This window comes from Rhinoraja longicauda, chromosome 31 (assembly GCF_053455715.1).
Source record: "Rhinoraja longicauda isolate Sanriku21f chromosome 31, sRhiLon1.1, whole genome shotgun sequence".
NCBI classification, from domain to species: Eukaryota; Metazoa; Chordata; class Chondrichthyes; order Rajiformes; family Arhynchobatidae; genus Rhinoraja; species Rhinoraja longicauda.
Genome location: NC_135983.1, coordinates 1,390,446 through 1,404,534, shown reverse-complemented (window position 1 = coordinate 1,404,534; position 14,089 = coordinate 1,390,446). Strand labels below are relative to the sequence as shown.

Below are 14,089 nucleotides of genomic sequence, written 5' to 3'. Positions count from 1 at the left end.
AAACAGGCCCAAATCATCCATGCTGACCAAAATGTCCCTCTAGGAAAATAACTGCAGATGCTGGTACAAATCGAAGGTATCACAAAAAGCTGGAGTAACACTGAAGAAGGGTCACGACCCGAAACGTCACCCATTCCTTCTCTCCTGAGATCCTGCCTGACCTGCTGAGTTACTCCGGCTTTTCGTGATGTCCCTCTATGCTGGTCCATTTGGCTGCGTTTGACCCATATTTAAGAAGAGCTGCAAGGATAAGCCAGGGAACAACAGGCCCTTTATGTCACTGATGAGAAAGTTCATTTTTAGTTTTAGTTTTAGAAATATAGCAGGGAAACAGGGCCTTTGGCCCACTGTCCACACTGGTATGTTCACAGCTCCTAGACTGTGGAACAGCATCCCACTCCCCATCAGAACTGCCCCCTCCATCGACTCCTTTGTCCAAACCTACTTCTATTCCCTAGCGTTTGAGGCCCTCCGAGGGGGCGCTGTAAACTGTTTATGTCTGTGTTGTTAGGTTTCTGTGCTATTGTACGTTCCTTTTTAGTACCTGCACTGATGTACAGCACTTTGGTCAACGTGGGTTGCGTTTAAATGTGCTATACATTGAGAATAAAATTGACTTAACTTGACTTGACACTAGTCCAATGTCATCCCACTTTCACATCCACTCTCTATACAATAGGTACAATTTACAGCAACCAATTAACCTACAAACCCGCAGGTCTTTAGGATGTGGGAGGAAACCAGAGCATCTGGAGAAAACTCACATGATCACAGGGAGAACATGCAAACTCCACGCAGTCATGATCGAAGTTGGGTCTCTGGCACTGTGAGACAGCAACTCTACAACTGCGCCAGAGTGCTGCCCTATTACTGGAAGAGATTCTGACGGACAGGATATATTCTCATTTGGAAAAGCAAGAGCTGATTAGGGATAATCAGCATTGCTTTGTTCATGGGAGGTCACATCTTATAATTTTGGCTGTGTTTCTGAGGAAGAGAAATGACAAGGAGAGGGCAGTGAACGGCGTCTACATGGAGTTTTGCAAGGCCTTTAGCAAGGTCCCGCGTGGGCAGGTTAGAATACATGAGATTCAAGGTGCGATAGCAAAATGGATACAAAAATCTAACAGATGCCTCCTCCCACCAAACCATTTTTGTATCATACAGATGCCTCCTCATCCCTCATGGTTGTTCATTATACAATTAATGATTTGGAATAAATTGCAAGTGACATGATTTCGTAAATTTACAGATGAGACCAAAATTGGTGGGAGAGTGCACAGTGAAGACAGGTTTGAGATCAACTGTAAAAGTGGACTATGGAATGAATCATGGAATTTAACTTAGATAAGTACAATGTGATGTGTTTTGGGAAGTTAAACCAGCCCAGGATATACAAAGTGAACAGCAGGGCTCTGGGGACTGCTATTGAACATCAAAACCTTAGGGTACAGGTTGCCTGAAAGTGCAACTTTCCCTTTCCCTGAAAGTGGCAACACAAATAGACAAAGTGGTGAAGGTAGCATCTGTTATGCTTGCGATATCGAGCGATGCATTGTGTGTGAGAGTTAGAACGTCATGTTGCAATTGTACAAATCGTAGGTTTAGTTGCACTTGGAGTATTGTGGCAGTTCTGGTCACCATGCTATCAAACAGATGTGATGAAACTAGAAAGGATGCAAAATAGATTCACTCTGCCCAAATGTTGTCTGGACTGTAGTGCTTGAGATATAAGGAGAGATTGGACAGGTTGAGACTATTTTCTCTGGAGCAAAGGAGGCTGAGGTGTTACGTCCATCTATCCTTAAACATCCTGGGCATTTAAACTTGAACGCCCAGGAACGAAGGAGGTATTAAATGGATTGGACAAATGTGTAGATGGCTTGGTGAGTAAGTTTGCTGACAACACCAAAATTAGAGGAGTAGTAGGCAGTGAGAAAAGGTGTCAGAAGATACAGTGAGATATAGATCAACTGCAAAAATGGTGGAGAAATGACAGATGGAGCTTAACCCAAGCAAGTGTGAGATATTGCACATTGGGAGTATACAGTTTTAATGGCAAGACCCATAACAACAATGATGAGCAGAGTGATCTTGGAGTCCAGGTTCATAGCTCATTGAAGGTGCCAGCATGTACATCGGGTGGAAAAGAAGGCTTATGTTATGCTTGAGTTCATTGCTAAGGACATTGAGTATAAGAGTCAGGAAGTCATTATGCAGCTCTCTAGGGCTTTTGTTAGGCCGCATCTGGAGTACTGCGTGCAGTTCTGGTCGCCCCATTTATAGGAAAGATGTGGAGGCTTTGGAAAGGGTGCAGAGGAGGTTTACAGAATACTGCCTGGATTAGAGGATTTAAACTATAGGGAGAGATTGGATAAACTTGGATTGTTTTCTCTGGAAGGCCGGAGGTTGAGGGGAAACTTGATAGAAGTATATAAAATTATGTGAAGCATGGATTGGGTAGACAATCAGAACCTTTTCCCAGGGTGAAAATGTTCATTACTAAAGGGCATAGCGATAAAGGTAAGAGGGGAATGATTTATATAGAGAGGGGTGGGGGCCTGGAACGTATTGCTAGGGGTGGTTTTAGTTTTAGAGATACAGCATGGAAACAGGCCCTTTGGCCCATCAAATCCATGCTGACCATCGATCACCCATTCACACTTGTTCCATGTTATCCCACTATAGCACACATTCTCTACACATTAGGGGGCAATTTACAGAGTCCAATTAACTTTCAAATCCGCACATCTTTGGGTTGTGGGGGGAAACCGGTGTGCCTGGTGGAAACTCCGGCACTGCTGGTCACCTGCAATGCAGTCACAGGGAGAACGCACACATAGACAGCACCAGAGGTCAGGAATGAACCCGGGTCTACCAGCGGCTCTCCCAGCTTTGTCACTGTGCCGCCCTAAAGCTGTTCCCTTGTATCATTGAGGCAGATATGATAAACTTGGATTATTGTGAGGCATTGTGAGGCAGAGGCAGAGGTGGCATTTAAGAGACTTTTAGATAGGCGTATGGATATGCAGGGAGATGTGGTCATGGTATCATGTTCAGCACAGACATTGTGAGGCAGAGGATTTGTTCTTGTGCTGTACTGTTCCATGTTCTAACCATCAGGCTCTTGAACACTACAAAAACAATAACTAAATAATAAACTATCTTTGGTTGCACTAAGGACTCTGGGCTTTTTTGCACAACTATTCGGAGTGAGTTTAAGAAATGTCATCTATGAGCATTGTGTTTATAGGTCTGATATGCTGCTACAAGTAAGAATTTTACGGCTAATGTCACCACATATGACAACAAAACACTCTTGACTTAATAGAGGTTTAGAAAATTGTGAGACATAAATTGGGTAGATAATCATAGCATTTATCCCAGGGTTGAGGAATCTAAAACTATAGGGCATGGGTTTAAATTGAGACAGGAAATATTTAAAGGGGAGGCATGGGCATATTTTTCACATAGAGGCTGGTGGGTATGTAGAACAAGCTGCAAAAGGAGGTAGAGACGTAGAACAAGCTGCAAGAGGAGGTAGAAACATAGAAACATAGAAAATAGGTGCAGGAGTAGGCCATTCGGCCCTTCGAGCCTGCACCGCCATTCAATATGATCATGGCTGATTATCCAGCTCAGTAGCCTGTACCTGCCTTCTCTCCATACCCCCTGATCCCTTTAGCAATACCCCCTAACTCCCTCTTAAATATAGCCAGTGAACTGGCCTCAACTACCTTCTGTGGCAGAGAATTCCACAGACTCACCACTCTCTGTGTGAAGAAATTTTTTCTCATCTCGGTCCTAAAAGACTTCCCCCTTATCCTTAAGCTGTGACCCCTGGTTCTGGACTCCCCCAATATCGGGAACAAGAGACGTAGAACAAGCTGCAAGAGGAGGTGGAGATGTGGAACAAGCTGCAAGAGGAGGTAGAGGAGGCAGGTACAATTACAATGTTTGAAAGATATTTGGACAGGTACATGATAGGAAAGGTTGAGAGGGATATGGGTCATACACAGGAAAATGGGATTAACATAGGTCGGCATGGAAGAATTGGACTGATGGGCTTGTTTCTATGTTGTGTAACCCTATGAATCTACATACTCTGCATTGACATTTATATAACATAGAAGATTCAAAACTAAATTAACTATCACAGTACTATAAGTGCAACAGTCATAAAATATAATCCTTTATATAAGGGAAATTAAGGAAATATTTTCAACTTGTCATATCTATGATATTGTGGCGCGTCGGTAGAGGCCCGAAATAAAGGCAAGGAGCCAGGTATTTTGGGGGAGTTTTGGTTTAATACACGGTTATCAGACGGGTCGAGTCTGCCGGAATGGCTTCGCGCCCAAAACCTTGCCCTTATATCTGTAGTACCGGACCGCCCCCCTGGACTGGTCCATTCCCGTGCCGAGGGATCGGTAGTGGTATGGCCCGACCCTTGGGAGCCGCCACAGGACCCCCCCCCCCCAGAACCGGAGGCACAAAGCGCACTGGTGGTCGCACAACCCGACCGGACCGCGTACGGTAATCGGTCGACAGAGGGGCCGGCGGAGGCACAGTTGGAGGGACAGGTGGTGGGTCCCGGAAGGGTGGGCGACCTCGTGGCCGAGGCTGGGCAACCCGCACCGGTTGGTCAATGTCTAAGTGGGCCGGCTTCAGGCGGTCAATTGACACGGCCTCCGGCCGGCCCCCCATGTCCAAGATAAAGGTTAACTGTCCGTGCTCCAGCACCCGGTACGGGCCCTCATACGGCCTCTGGAATGGCGTCCGGTGGGCGTCACGGCGCAGGAACACAAAGGCGCAGTCCCGGAGGGCCGATGGCACGTAAGGGCGGAATGTCCCATGGCGGGACGTCGGCACGGGTGTGAGCTTGCCAACTCGCTCTCGGAGGCGCTGTAGGGTGGATGAGGGCGGTTCCTCTCGCCCCGGCAACGAGGGCACGAACTCCCCGGGCACCGTGAGTGGGGACCCGTATACGAGCTCCACTGACGATGAAGCCAGGTCCTCCTTGGGCGCAGTCCGGATGCCCAGCAAGACCCATGGTAGCTCGTCCATCCAATCGGGGCCGGAGAATCGCACCTTCAGCGCTGTCTTCAGCTGCCGGTGGAACCTCTCCACTAGGCCGTTTGCCTGCGGGTGATAGGCCGTGATGTGGTGCAGCCGCACGCCCAACAGGTGGGCCATGGCCGACCACAGCTCGGAGATGAACTGTGGCCCCCGGTCCGAGGAGATTACCACCGACACCCCAAAGCGAGCAATCCAGTGCGCGGCCAACGCACGAGCGCATGTGGCTGTAGATGTATCAGCCAGTGGTATGGCCTCCGGCCACCGTGTGAAGCGGTCCACCACCATGAGGAGGTGGGTGATGCCCCGGGACGGCGGGAGCGGGCCCACAATGTCCACGTGCAGGTGGTCGAAACGTCGGCAGGGTAGACCCGATGAATCTTTGCCGTCTGGCACGGAATGCAGGTGCGGGCCCAGTGGCCAACCTGCTTGCGCAGACCGTGCCACATGAACCGCGCAGCTACCAGTGCGGTCGTCGCCCGGATGGATGGGTGAGCCAGCCCGTGGACCACGTCGAACACCCTCCGGCGCCATGCGGCCGGGACGATGGGGCGCGGCTGACCTGCCGACACATCGCACAGTATCGTCGCTCCTCCGGGGCCGAGGGGAACATCCTCAAGGCGGAGGCCAGAGATGGCAGTCCGGTAGGCAGGCATCTCCCCGTCCGTTAGCTGGGCCTCCGCCAGGGCAGAATAATCAATGCCGGGCGCCACTTCTAAAACGGCATTGATGGCGGGGCGAGACAACGCGTTGGCCACCCGGTTTTCCTTCCCCTCGATCAGAGATGTACGCCAACTGCCGCTGCTATCGGGCAGACCATGGGTTGGAGACCTTTGCCAGGGCGAACGTGAGCGGCTTGTGGTCCGTGTAAGCGGTGAACGGGCGGCCCTCCAGAAAATAGCGGAAGTGACGAACAGCCAGGTACAGGGCGAGGAGCTCGCGGTTGAAGGCGCTGTACTTCCTCTGGGCGTTGTCGAGGTGCCGGCTGAAGAAGGCCAGGGGGCGCCAACCCCCGTCCGTCAGTTGCTCCAGTACGGCACCAACCGCCAACTCTGAGGCGTCCACCGTAAGGGCTGTCGGGGCATCCTCCCGTGGGTGAACCAGCAGCACAGCCCGAGCCAGGGCCTCCTTTACGTCGTCAAATGCCGTTACCGCCTCGTCGGTCCACACGACGGTCTTACGCTTGCCCGCCAGCAGGTCATATAGCGGCCGCATGATGTGGGCCGCGGATGGCAGGAACCGGTGATAAAAGGCCACCATGCCGACGAACTCCTGCAGGCCACGCACCGAGGACGGGGAAACCGGCAGATGGCGTCTACTTTGTCCGGCAGGGGAACCGCGCCTTGCGAGGACACACGGTGGCCGAGAAAGTCAATTGTGGCCACGCCAAAGCGGCACTTGGCGAGGTTTATAGCCAACCCGTGCTCGCTGAGCCGCTGAAAGAGCTGCCGGAGGTGGGCACAGTGCTCCTGCCGCGAGCGGCTGGCTACCAACATGTCGTCGAGGTAGACAAACAGGAAATCCAGCCCGCGACACACGCCGTTCATTAATTGTTGGAATGACTGCGCGGCGTTCTTGAGGCCGAACGGCATCCGTACGAACTCGTAGAGTCCGAACGGCATGATGATTGCCGTCTTGGGCATCCTCCGGGTGGACCGGGATCTGGTTGTAACCTCGCACCAGATCCACCTTCGAGAATATCGTGGCCCCAGCCAAATGGGCGTTGAAGTCCTGGATGTGGGGCACGGGGTATCGGTCCTCGGCGGTAGCAACGTTCAGCCGCCGATAATCCCCGCAAGGTCTCCAGCCCCCGTTTGCCTTGGGGACCATGTGGAGTGGGGATGCCCATGGGCTGTTGGAAGGGCGGACGATCCCCAAGGACTCCATCGTGCAGAACTCCTGTCATGCCAGGCGTAGCTTCTCAGGCGGCAATCGGCGTGCTCGTGTGTGGAGGGGTGGGCCGGTAGTTGTTATATAATGGAACACCCCATGCTTGGGGGTCGACGACCGGAATTGTGGGGCCACAATATCTGGAAACTCCGCCAGAACCCGAGCGAAATGGGAGTCCACGGACGACAGCGGGCGTACAATGGGCTCATTCAGCCGCAGCGCAATGGGCTCCATCGTGGCGGAGTGGACCAAGCGCTGCTGCCTGATGTCCACGAGGAGAGAATGAGCCCGCAGAAAGTCAGCCCCGAGCAACGGCTGGGAGACGTCGGCGATCGTGAACTGCCACGTGAAATGACTGGCGCCGAAAACGATGTGGACCGTGCGGACGCCATAAGTCTGAATGTGGCTCCCGTTTGCCGCGGTGAGGATGGGCCCCCGCTTCCCAGAACGAATGTCCAGCGGCGAAGGGGGCAGGACGCTCAGCTCCGCCCCGGTATCCACGAGGAAGCGGCCCCCGGAGCGCCGATCCCAGGCGAAGTGGCGGTGAATCTGGCCGGCCGCCACGGGGACTATTGGCAGCCGGCCCACGGCGTTTCCCGGGAACGTGCACGGCTGGCGGCATTGTCGGGCTGCAGCACCCCAGCGCTGGTGGTAATAACACCAGTGCCTCCTGCTGGTGCTGGCTGGAGCCTGCTGGTGTGGGACTGCCGGTGCATGTGCGGGTACAGGACACGCAATGGCCACCGGGGGCAATCTCGCAGGCCTCCGGGGCATAGCTGTCACTCCTTCCACAGCTCCCCCGCCCGACCGGAGAAAATCGGGCGCTGCTGGAGTGACGTTTAGCACGCTGACGTCATCACGGCACGCCGCCCACAGCGCGTCCGCGCGCCTGCCGTGGGCCCGGGTGTCTGCAAAGGTGGCGTCGGTGAGCTGCAGGCGAATGTCGGCCGGCAGCAGGTGCAGGTACGTGTACTCAAACATCAGGCACGGTCTGTGCCCGTTGAGCAACGCGACCATCTCCTTCAGGAGGCTAGATGGGCGCCGGTCACCGAGGCCTGGCATGTGGAGGAGCCTTTCGGCCCGCTCCATTCGGGTTAGCCCGTAGGTTTGGAGCAGCAGCTCCTTAAGGGCTTCATACTTATCGTAGGCCGGTGGGTCCTGGAGGAACTCCGTTACCTCTTCGGCCGTGTCCTGGTCAAGGGCTCCCACCAGGTGGAAGAAACGGGTGTCATCCGTTGTGATGCCCTGCAGCTGGACCTGGGCCTCCGCTTTGGTAAAACCAAACGCGAGCCCGGGTGGTCCAGAATGTCGGGAGCTTGATGCCTACCGCGTTGACAGCTGGGGCCTGGTCGGCCTGCGAGCTGGACGGACGGTCGGCTTTTGATCTTGTGTCCATCATACTGTGAGTGGACCGTCGAGGTCACCAATGTGGCGCGTCGGTAGAGGCCCGAAATAAAGGCAAGGAGCCAGGTATTTTGGGGGAGTTTTGGTTTAATACACGGTTATCAGACGGGTCGAGTCTGCCGGAATGGCTTCGCGCCCAAAACCTTGCCCTTATATCTGTAGTACCGGACCGCCCCCCTGGACTGGTCCATTCCCGTGCCGAGGGGTCGGTAGTGGTATGGCCCGACCCTTGGGAGCCGCCACAATATCAAAATAATGCAGTGACATAACCATTAGTTTATATTGTTTTTGACTTTATATAAAATATCTACCATGTTTCAAATCTGATAAACAGAATATTTATTAGATATTTAATTCAACTTATGAAACAAATACTTAACAGTAGCTTTAACAAAGTCAATGTCAATCATAAAAACAAGTCTTATTTTACGTATTTTCATGGCTGCATTACTAAAAATTCACAGCCTCTAAGTAATCAATTAGAATCCTTCTGTTAACACAGTTTGGCATTTAATAATGTTCAAATAAATAAATATTATCTAAGCATTACCTCCTCAAAAAAAATCATAATTTAATTAAATTAGCCAGAATTTAAGGGCTTTAATTTCACACTGTGACCAAACTGGTGCCATTGTTTATGTATAATATGATACAGCTATATGTTAGAAAGCTAAAATAAATCACATTCAAATAATCAACATCCTTAATATGATCTGTTTTCGATGTCCAGATTTTATGACAATTTTGCAACCACAATGATGATACAAATGTCAAAAACAGAATTTCAAATGACTCAAAAACAAAGAAAAGTCAATAATTACCTTGCTCTTATTTGTATTGTAAAGCTTTCAAATTCTTTAAAAGAAATGTAGTGCTTTTCTGGCTCGATTGAGATGAGAAAGATTGGTAACACTGAAAAAGATATCAAATATGCCATTTAATTATCTTACTTCCTATTTATCATAATAATAATAATACTCATAATTATAATCGTAATTGATTAGCCAAGTATGTTTTGCAACGTACGAGGAATTTGGTTTGTCATAAAGGTCATACAACTTCATCGCCCCACTATCTCATAAATTGGGTAGATAGTCGCAATGTTTTTCCAAAGGGTTGAGGAGTCTAAAACGAGAGGGCCTGGATTAAATTGAGACAGGAAATATTTAAAGGGATGCATTTTTCGCATGGAGGGTGGTGGGTATGTAGAACAAACTGCCAGAGGAGGTAGTAGAGGCAGGTTCAATTACAATGTTTGAAAAACATTTGGACAGGTACATGATAGGAAAGGTTGGGAAGAATTAAATTTCCACTAACTTGCTCGTTTGATTTGTTATGTCTGATTTGAGATTGTTAAATATACTTTTATGTTATGAATATAATTTACACTGACTAGAATTAAGAACTGTTCTAACTGGATTAAAAACTGAGATAACTGTGAAGTTTGCCTCTGATTGTTAAATTTGGTGGTTTCCAATTTGTGATAAAGTACTGAAATAATTCTCATGATGAGCCAATAACTAAATAGCTTAGACATTATTTAGGCATAATCAAGCATTGCTAGGTTTCCCTAATTTTCTTTTTACTTATTTTCCCACTCAACAAAAATTACTTTAAATGACCAGGATTTTGGAATAATATAACTCGCTATAATTGATCATTATTAAACAGTAAATTTTTCTTTCTATTTTTGGATCAAATTGGGATGAGATAATGAAATGTCAATGGCCATCGTTCAATTGAAACTAACAATTTCAGCCAACATTGAGTCAACCCAAAACATTGTAAAAATTCAAGCTTTTGTCATTTCAAGTTTTACTTTATCTAAATAAATAAGTGAATAGAATGTTGTATAGACATACTGCTAAGTTTCATATTTGCTAGTTCATACCAGTACTAAACTCCTCTCCAAACTCCTGGTCTAAGTCTCAGCGATCCTTTCTGCAAATGATCCTTCCCGATCCACAGAACACAATTAGTAAGGATAGGTGACAAAATATTATCCAGGATAATTCTCATTCTAATTCACATTCAAATAATCAACATATTGTTTGCAGACAATATAAATGTGGGTGGTTTTGCAGATAGTGAAGATGGTTGTGAAAAATTGCAGCAGAATCTTGATCAATTAGCCAGGTGGGCTGAAGAATGATTGATGGAATTTAATACAGAGAAATGTGAGATGTTGCATTTTGGGAAATCTAACATGGGAAGGACATACACAGTGAATGGTAGGGCTCTGCAGAGTGTTGTAGAGCAGAGGGACCTCGGAGTGCAGGTGATAGACACAAAATGCTGAAGTAACTCAGCGGGACAGGCAGCATCACTGGAGAGAATCAATGGGTGACGTTTCGGGTCGAGACCCTTCTTCAGACTGAAGTCTGGTGCGCAGGTGCATAGTTTCTTGAAGGTGGTCAAAAAGGCTTTTGGCACATTGGCCTTCATGAGTCAGAGTATTGAAGATAAAAGTTGTGAAGCCATGTTGCAGTTGTATGAGACGTAGGTGAGGTCACATTTAGAGTATTGTGTTCAGTTCTGGGCACCATGTTATAGGGAAGATGTTGTCAAGCTGGAGAGGGTACAGAGAAGATATACGAGGATGCCAGGACTCAAGGGTCTAAGCTATAGGGAGAGGCTGAGTAGGCTGTGACTCTATTCCTTGGAGGATGCAGGAGGATGAGAAGTGATCTTATGGAGGTGTATAAAATCATGAGAGGAATAGATCGGGTAGATGCACAGAGTCCTTTGCCCAGAATAGGGGAATCGAGGACCAGAGGACATAGGTTTAATATGAAGGGGAAAAGTTTAAAAAGAATATGAGGGGTAACTTTTTCACACAAAGGGTGGTGGATGTATGGAGCAAGCTGCCAGAGTAGGTAGTTGAGGGACTATCCCAACTTTTAAGAAACAGTTAGATGGCTACATGGATAGGACAGATTTGGAGGGCTATGGGCCAAACGCAGGCAGGTGGGACTAGTGTAGCTACGATATGTTGGCCGGTGTGGGGAAGTTGGACGAAGGGTCTGTTTCCACACTGTATCACTCTATGACTCTCAATAAACTAATGAGTGCAGCCAAACTCTGTTTAACTCCATTACAAGATTGCAGATGACATTGACTTAGTGGGCTGGATCTCAAACAATGACGAGGCAGGGAACAGGAAGGAGACAGAGACCTAAGCAACATGGTGTCAAGATAACCCTATCCCTTAATATCCACAAAATGAGGGAGCTGGTCATCGACTTCAGAAAACAGGGTACTGTACATGCCCCACAAGGCATCCATGATGCTGAAGTGGAGATGGTTAAGTTTTATGTCCCGAGGAATAAATATCACCAACATTTTGTCACAGAGTCATACAGCATGGAAACAGGCCCCTTGGCCCAATTTAACTATGCCAACCAAGATGCCCTTCCCTCGTCGCACCTTCCCTCGTTTGGCACATATCCCTGTAAACCTTTCCTACCCATGTACCTGTTGAAATGTCTTTTAAATGTTGTTATAGTACATGGCTCAACTACCTCCTCTCGCAGCTCGTTCCATATAACCACCACCCTCTGTATGAAAACGTTGCCCTCGGGTTTCTAATAAATATTTTCCTTCCTATCTTAAACCTATGTCCTCTGGGTCTTGATTCCACCACTCTGGATAAAAGGCTGTGCATTCACCCTATCTATTCCCCTCATGAGCTTGTACGCCTCTATAGCATCACTCCTCATCCTCCTGTACTCCAAGGAATATTGTAGAAGCCTGCCCAGCCTCTCCCTATACCAGACACCCTCAAGTCCTGGCCACACCCTCGTAAATCTTCTCTGCACTCTTCACCGCTTAACAATATCCTTCTTATAGCAGGTTGACCAAAACTAAACACAAGACTCCAAATTTGGCCTCAGCAAGGTCTTGTAGACAAGGTCTTGTAGTCTATATTGATAATGTCTACAGCTTTGCCATCATTAACCTATTTGGTTACTTCTTCAAAAATGTCAATCAGATTCGTATGACATGTTCTGCCATGTACAAAACCATGCAGACTATCCCTAATCAGCCCCTATCTATCCAAAACCATATGTATCATATCACTCAGAATCCTATTTATTAACCTGCCTACCACAGATGTTAGGCACACTCGTCTATAGTTCTCAGCTTGACCATCGATCACACATTCACACCAGTTCTATCTTATCCCACTTCCGCATCCACTCCCTGCACACGAGGGACCATTTACAGCGGCCAATTCATCTACAAACCACGCTCCAGTCTTCCGGCACCTCACTTGTGTCAAGTGATGATTTATATATCTCACCAAGGATGGCTGCAATTTTTTCTCTCGCTTCCCACAATGTCCCTGGGTATATCTGATCAGGCCAGGGAGAATTATCGACGCTCATATGCTATAGGACAACCAACTTCCACTGTAATACAGACATTCATAGAAACATAGAAAATAGGTGCAGGAGGAGGCCATTCGGCCCACTGCCATTACTGATCAGCCACCTGTGCCCAACTTCTCCCCATATCCATTGATTCCACTAGCCCTGGGAGCTCTATCTAACTCTCTCTTTTAAATTCATCCAGTGATTTGGCTTCCACTGCCCTCTGTGGCAGAGAATTCCACAAATTCACAACTCTCTGGGTGAAAAAGTTCCTGCTCACCTCAGTTTTAAACAGCCTCCCCTTTATTCTAAGACTGTGGCCCCTGGTTCTGTACTCGCCCAACATTGGGAACATTTTTCCTGCATCTAGCTTATCCAGTCCTTTTATAATTTTATATGTCTCTGTCAGATCCCCTCTCATCCTTCTAAACTCCAGTGAATACAAGCCTAGTCTTTTCAATCTTTGTCCTCAAGACTTCTCCATTAACTGTTCCAATTTCCCCAGTCTTCATGTCTTTCTCCACAGTAGAGAAAAACTCATTGATATGGCCATCAACGCATTGGTTTCTGAGGGGTCTTATTCTCTCTCTAGTTACCCTCTTTCTCTTAATGCACATAAAATCTCTTAATGTTATTTGATTAAAATTTAGATTTCAGGAGAGGAAAAAGGGGGCAGGAGATATCTTCGGCAGATAATATGAAGGCTAACCTAAAGAGATGTTATAAGGACATTAAGGAAAAAAGGTTAACTAGAGAGAGGAAAGGGCCCTTCTGGAATCAAAACCTTCATCTTAGTGTGGAGCCATAGGAGATGGGAAAGGTCCTCAAAGAATATTTCTCCACTGTTTTTCCATAGAGTAAGCAAGAAGATTGAGGAATTTGTGGCAGTCAATGAAAATGTCTTGATAGCAGTCAGTATTTACAGTTGATGAAGTGCTGAAGGTCCTAATGCGTACGAAGGTAAACAAAACTCCCAGGTCTGATCAGAACTAGCGGAGGACACTGTAGAAATTGCAGGTGCCTTGGCTGAGATTTATGAATCATCATTAAATAGGGGTGAGGTGCCGGAAGACTGGAGGGTGGCAAATGTTGTGCCTCGATTTAAGAAGGGCTGCAAGGAAAATGCTGAGCACTATAGGTGTGGCGCGAGTTTGATCCTGACTATGGGTGCTGTCTGTACATGGTTTGTACGTTCTTCCCGTGACCTGCATGGGTTTTTTTCCAAGAGCTCTGGTTTCCTCCCACGCTCCAAAGACGTATAGGTTTGTAGGTTAATTGGCTTCAGTAAAATTGTAAATTGTCTCTAGCCTGTGTGGGATAGTGTTCGTGTGCGGGGATCGTTGGAC

The 14,089-nt window shown here is 48.1% G+C and overlaps 1 protein-coding gene across 1 annotated transcript in view; it reads right to left on the bottom strand.

Annotated features, from left to right (window-relative positions):
- The window catches only part of c5 (complement component 5), a 170,408-nt gene that overhangs the window by 135,474 nt on the left and 20,845 nt on the right, over window positions 1–14,089 (bottom strand). The window contains exon 7 of the mRNA XM_078425909.1: window positions 9,192–9,282. Coding sequence (XP_078282035.1) covers window positions 9,192–9,282 — 91 coding nt within the window. The remainder of the gene's footprint in view (window positions 1–9,191; window positions 9,283–14,089) is intronic.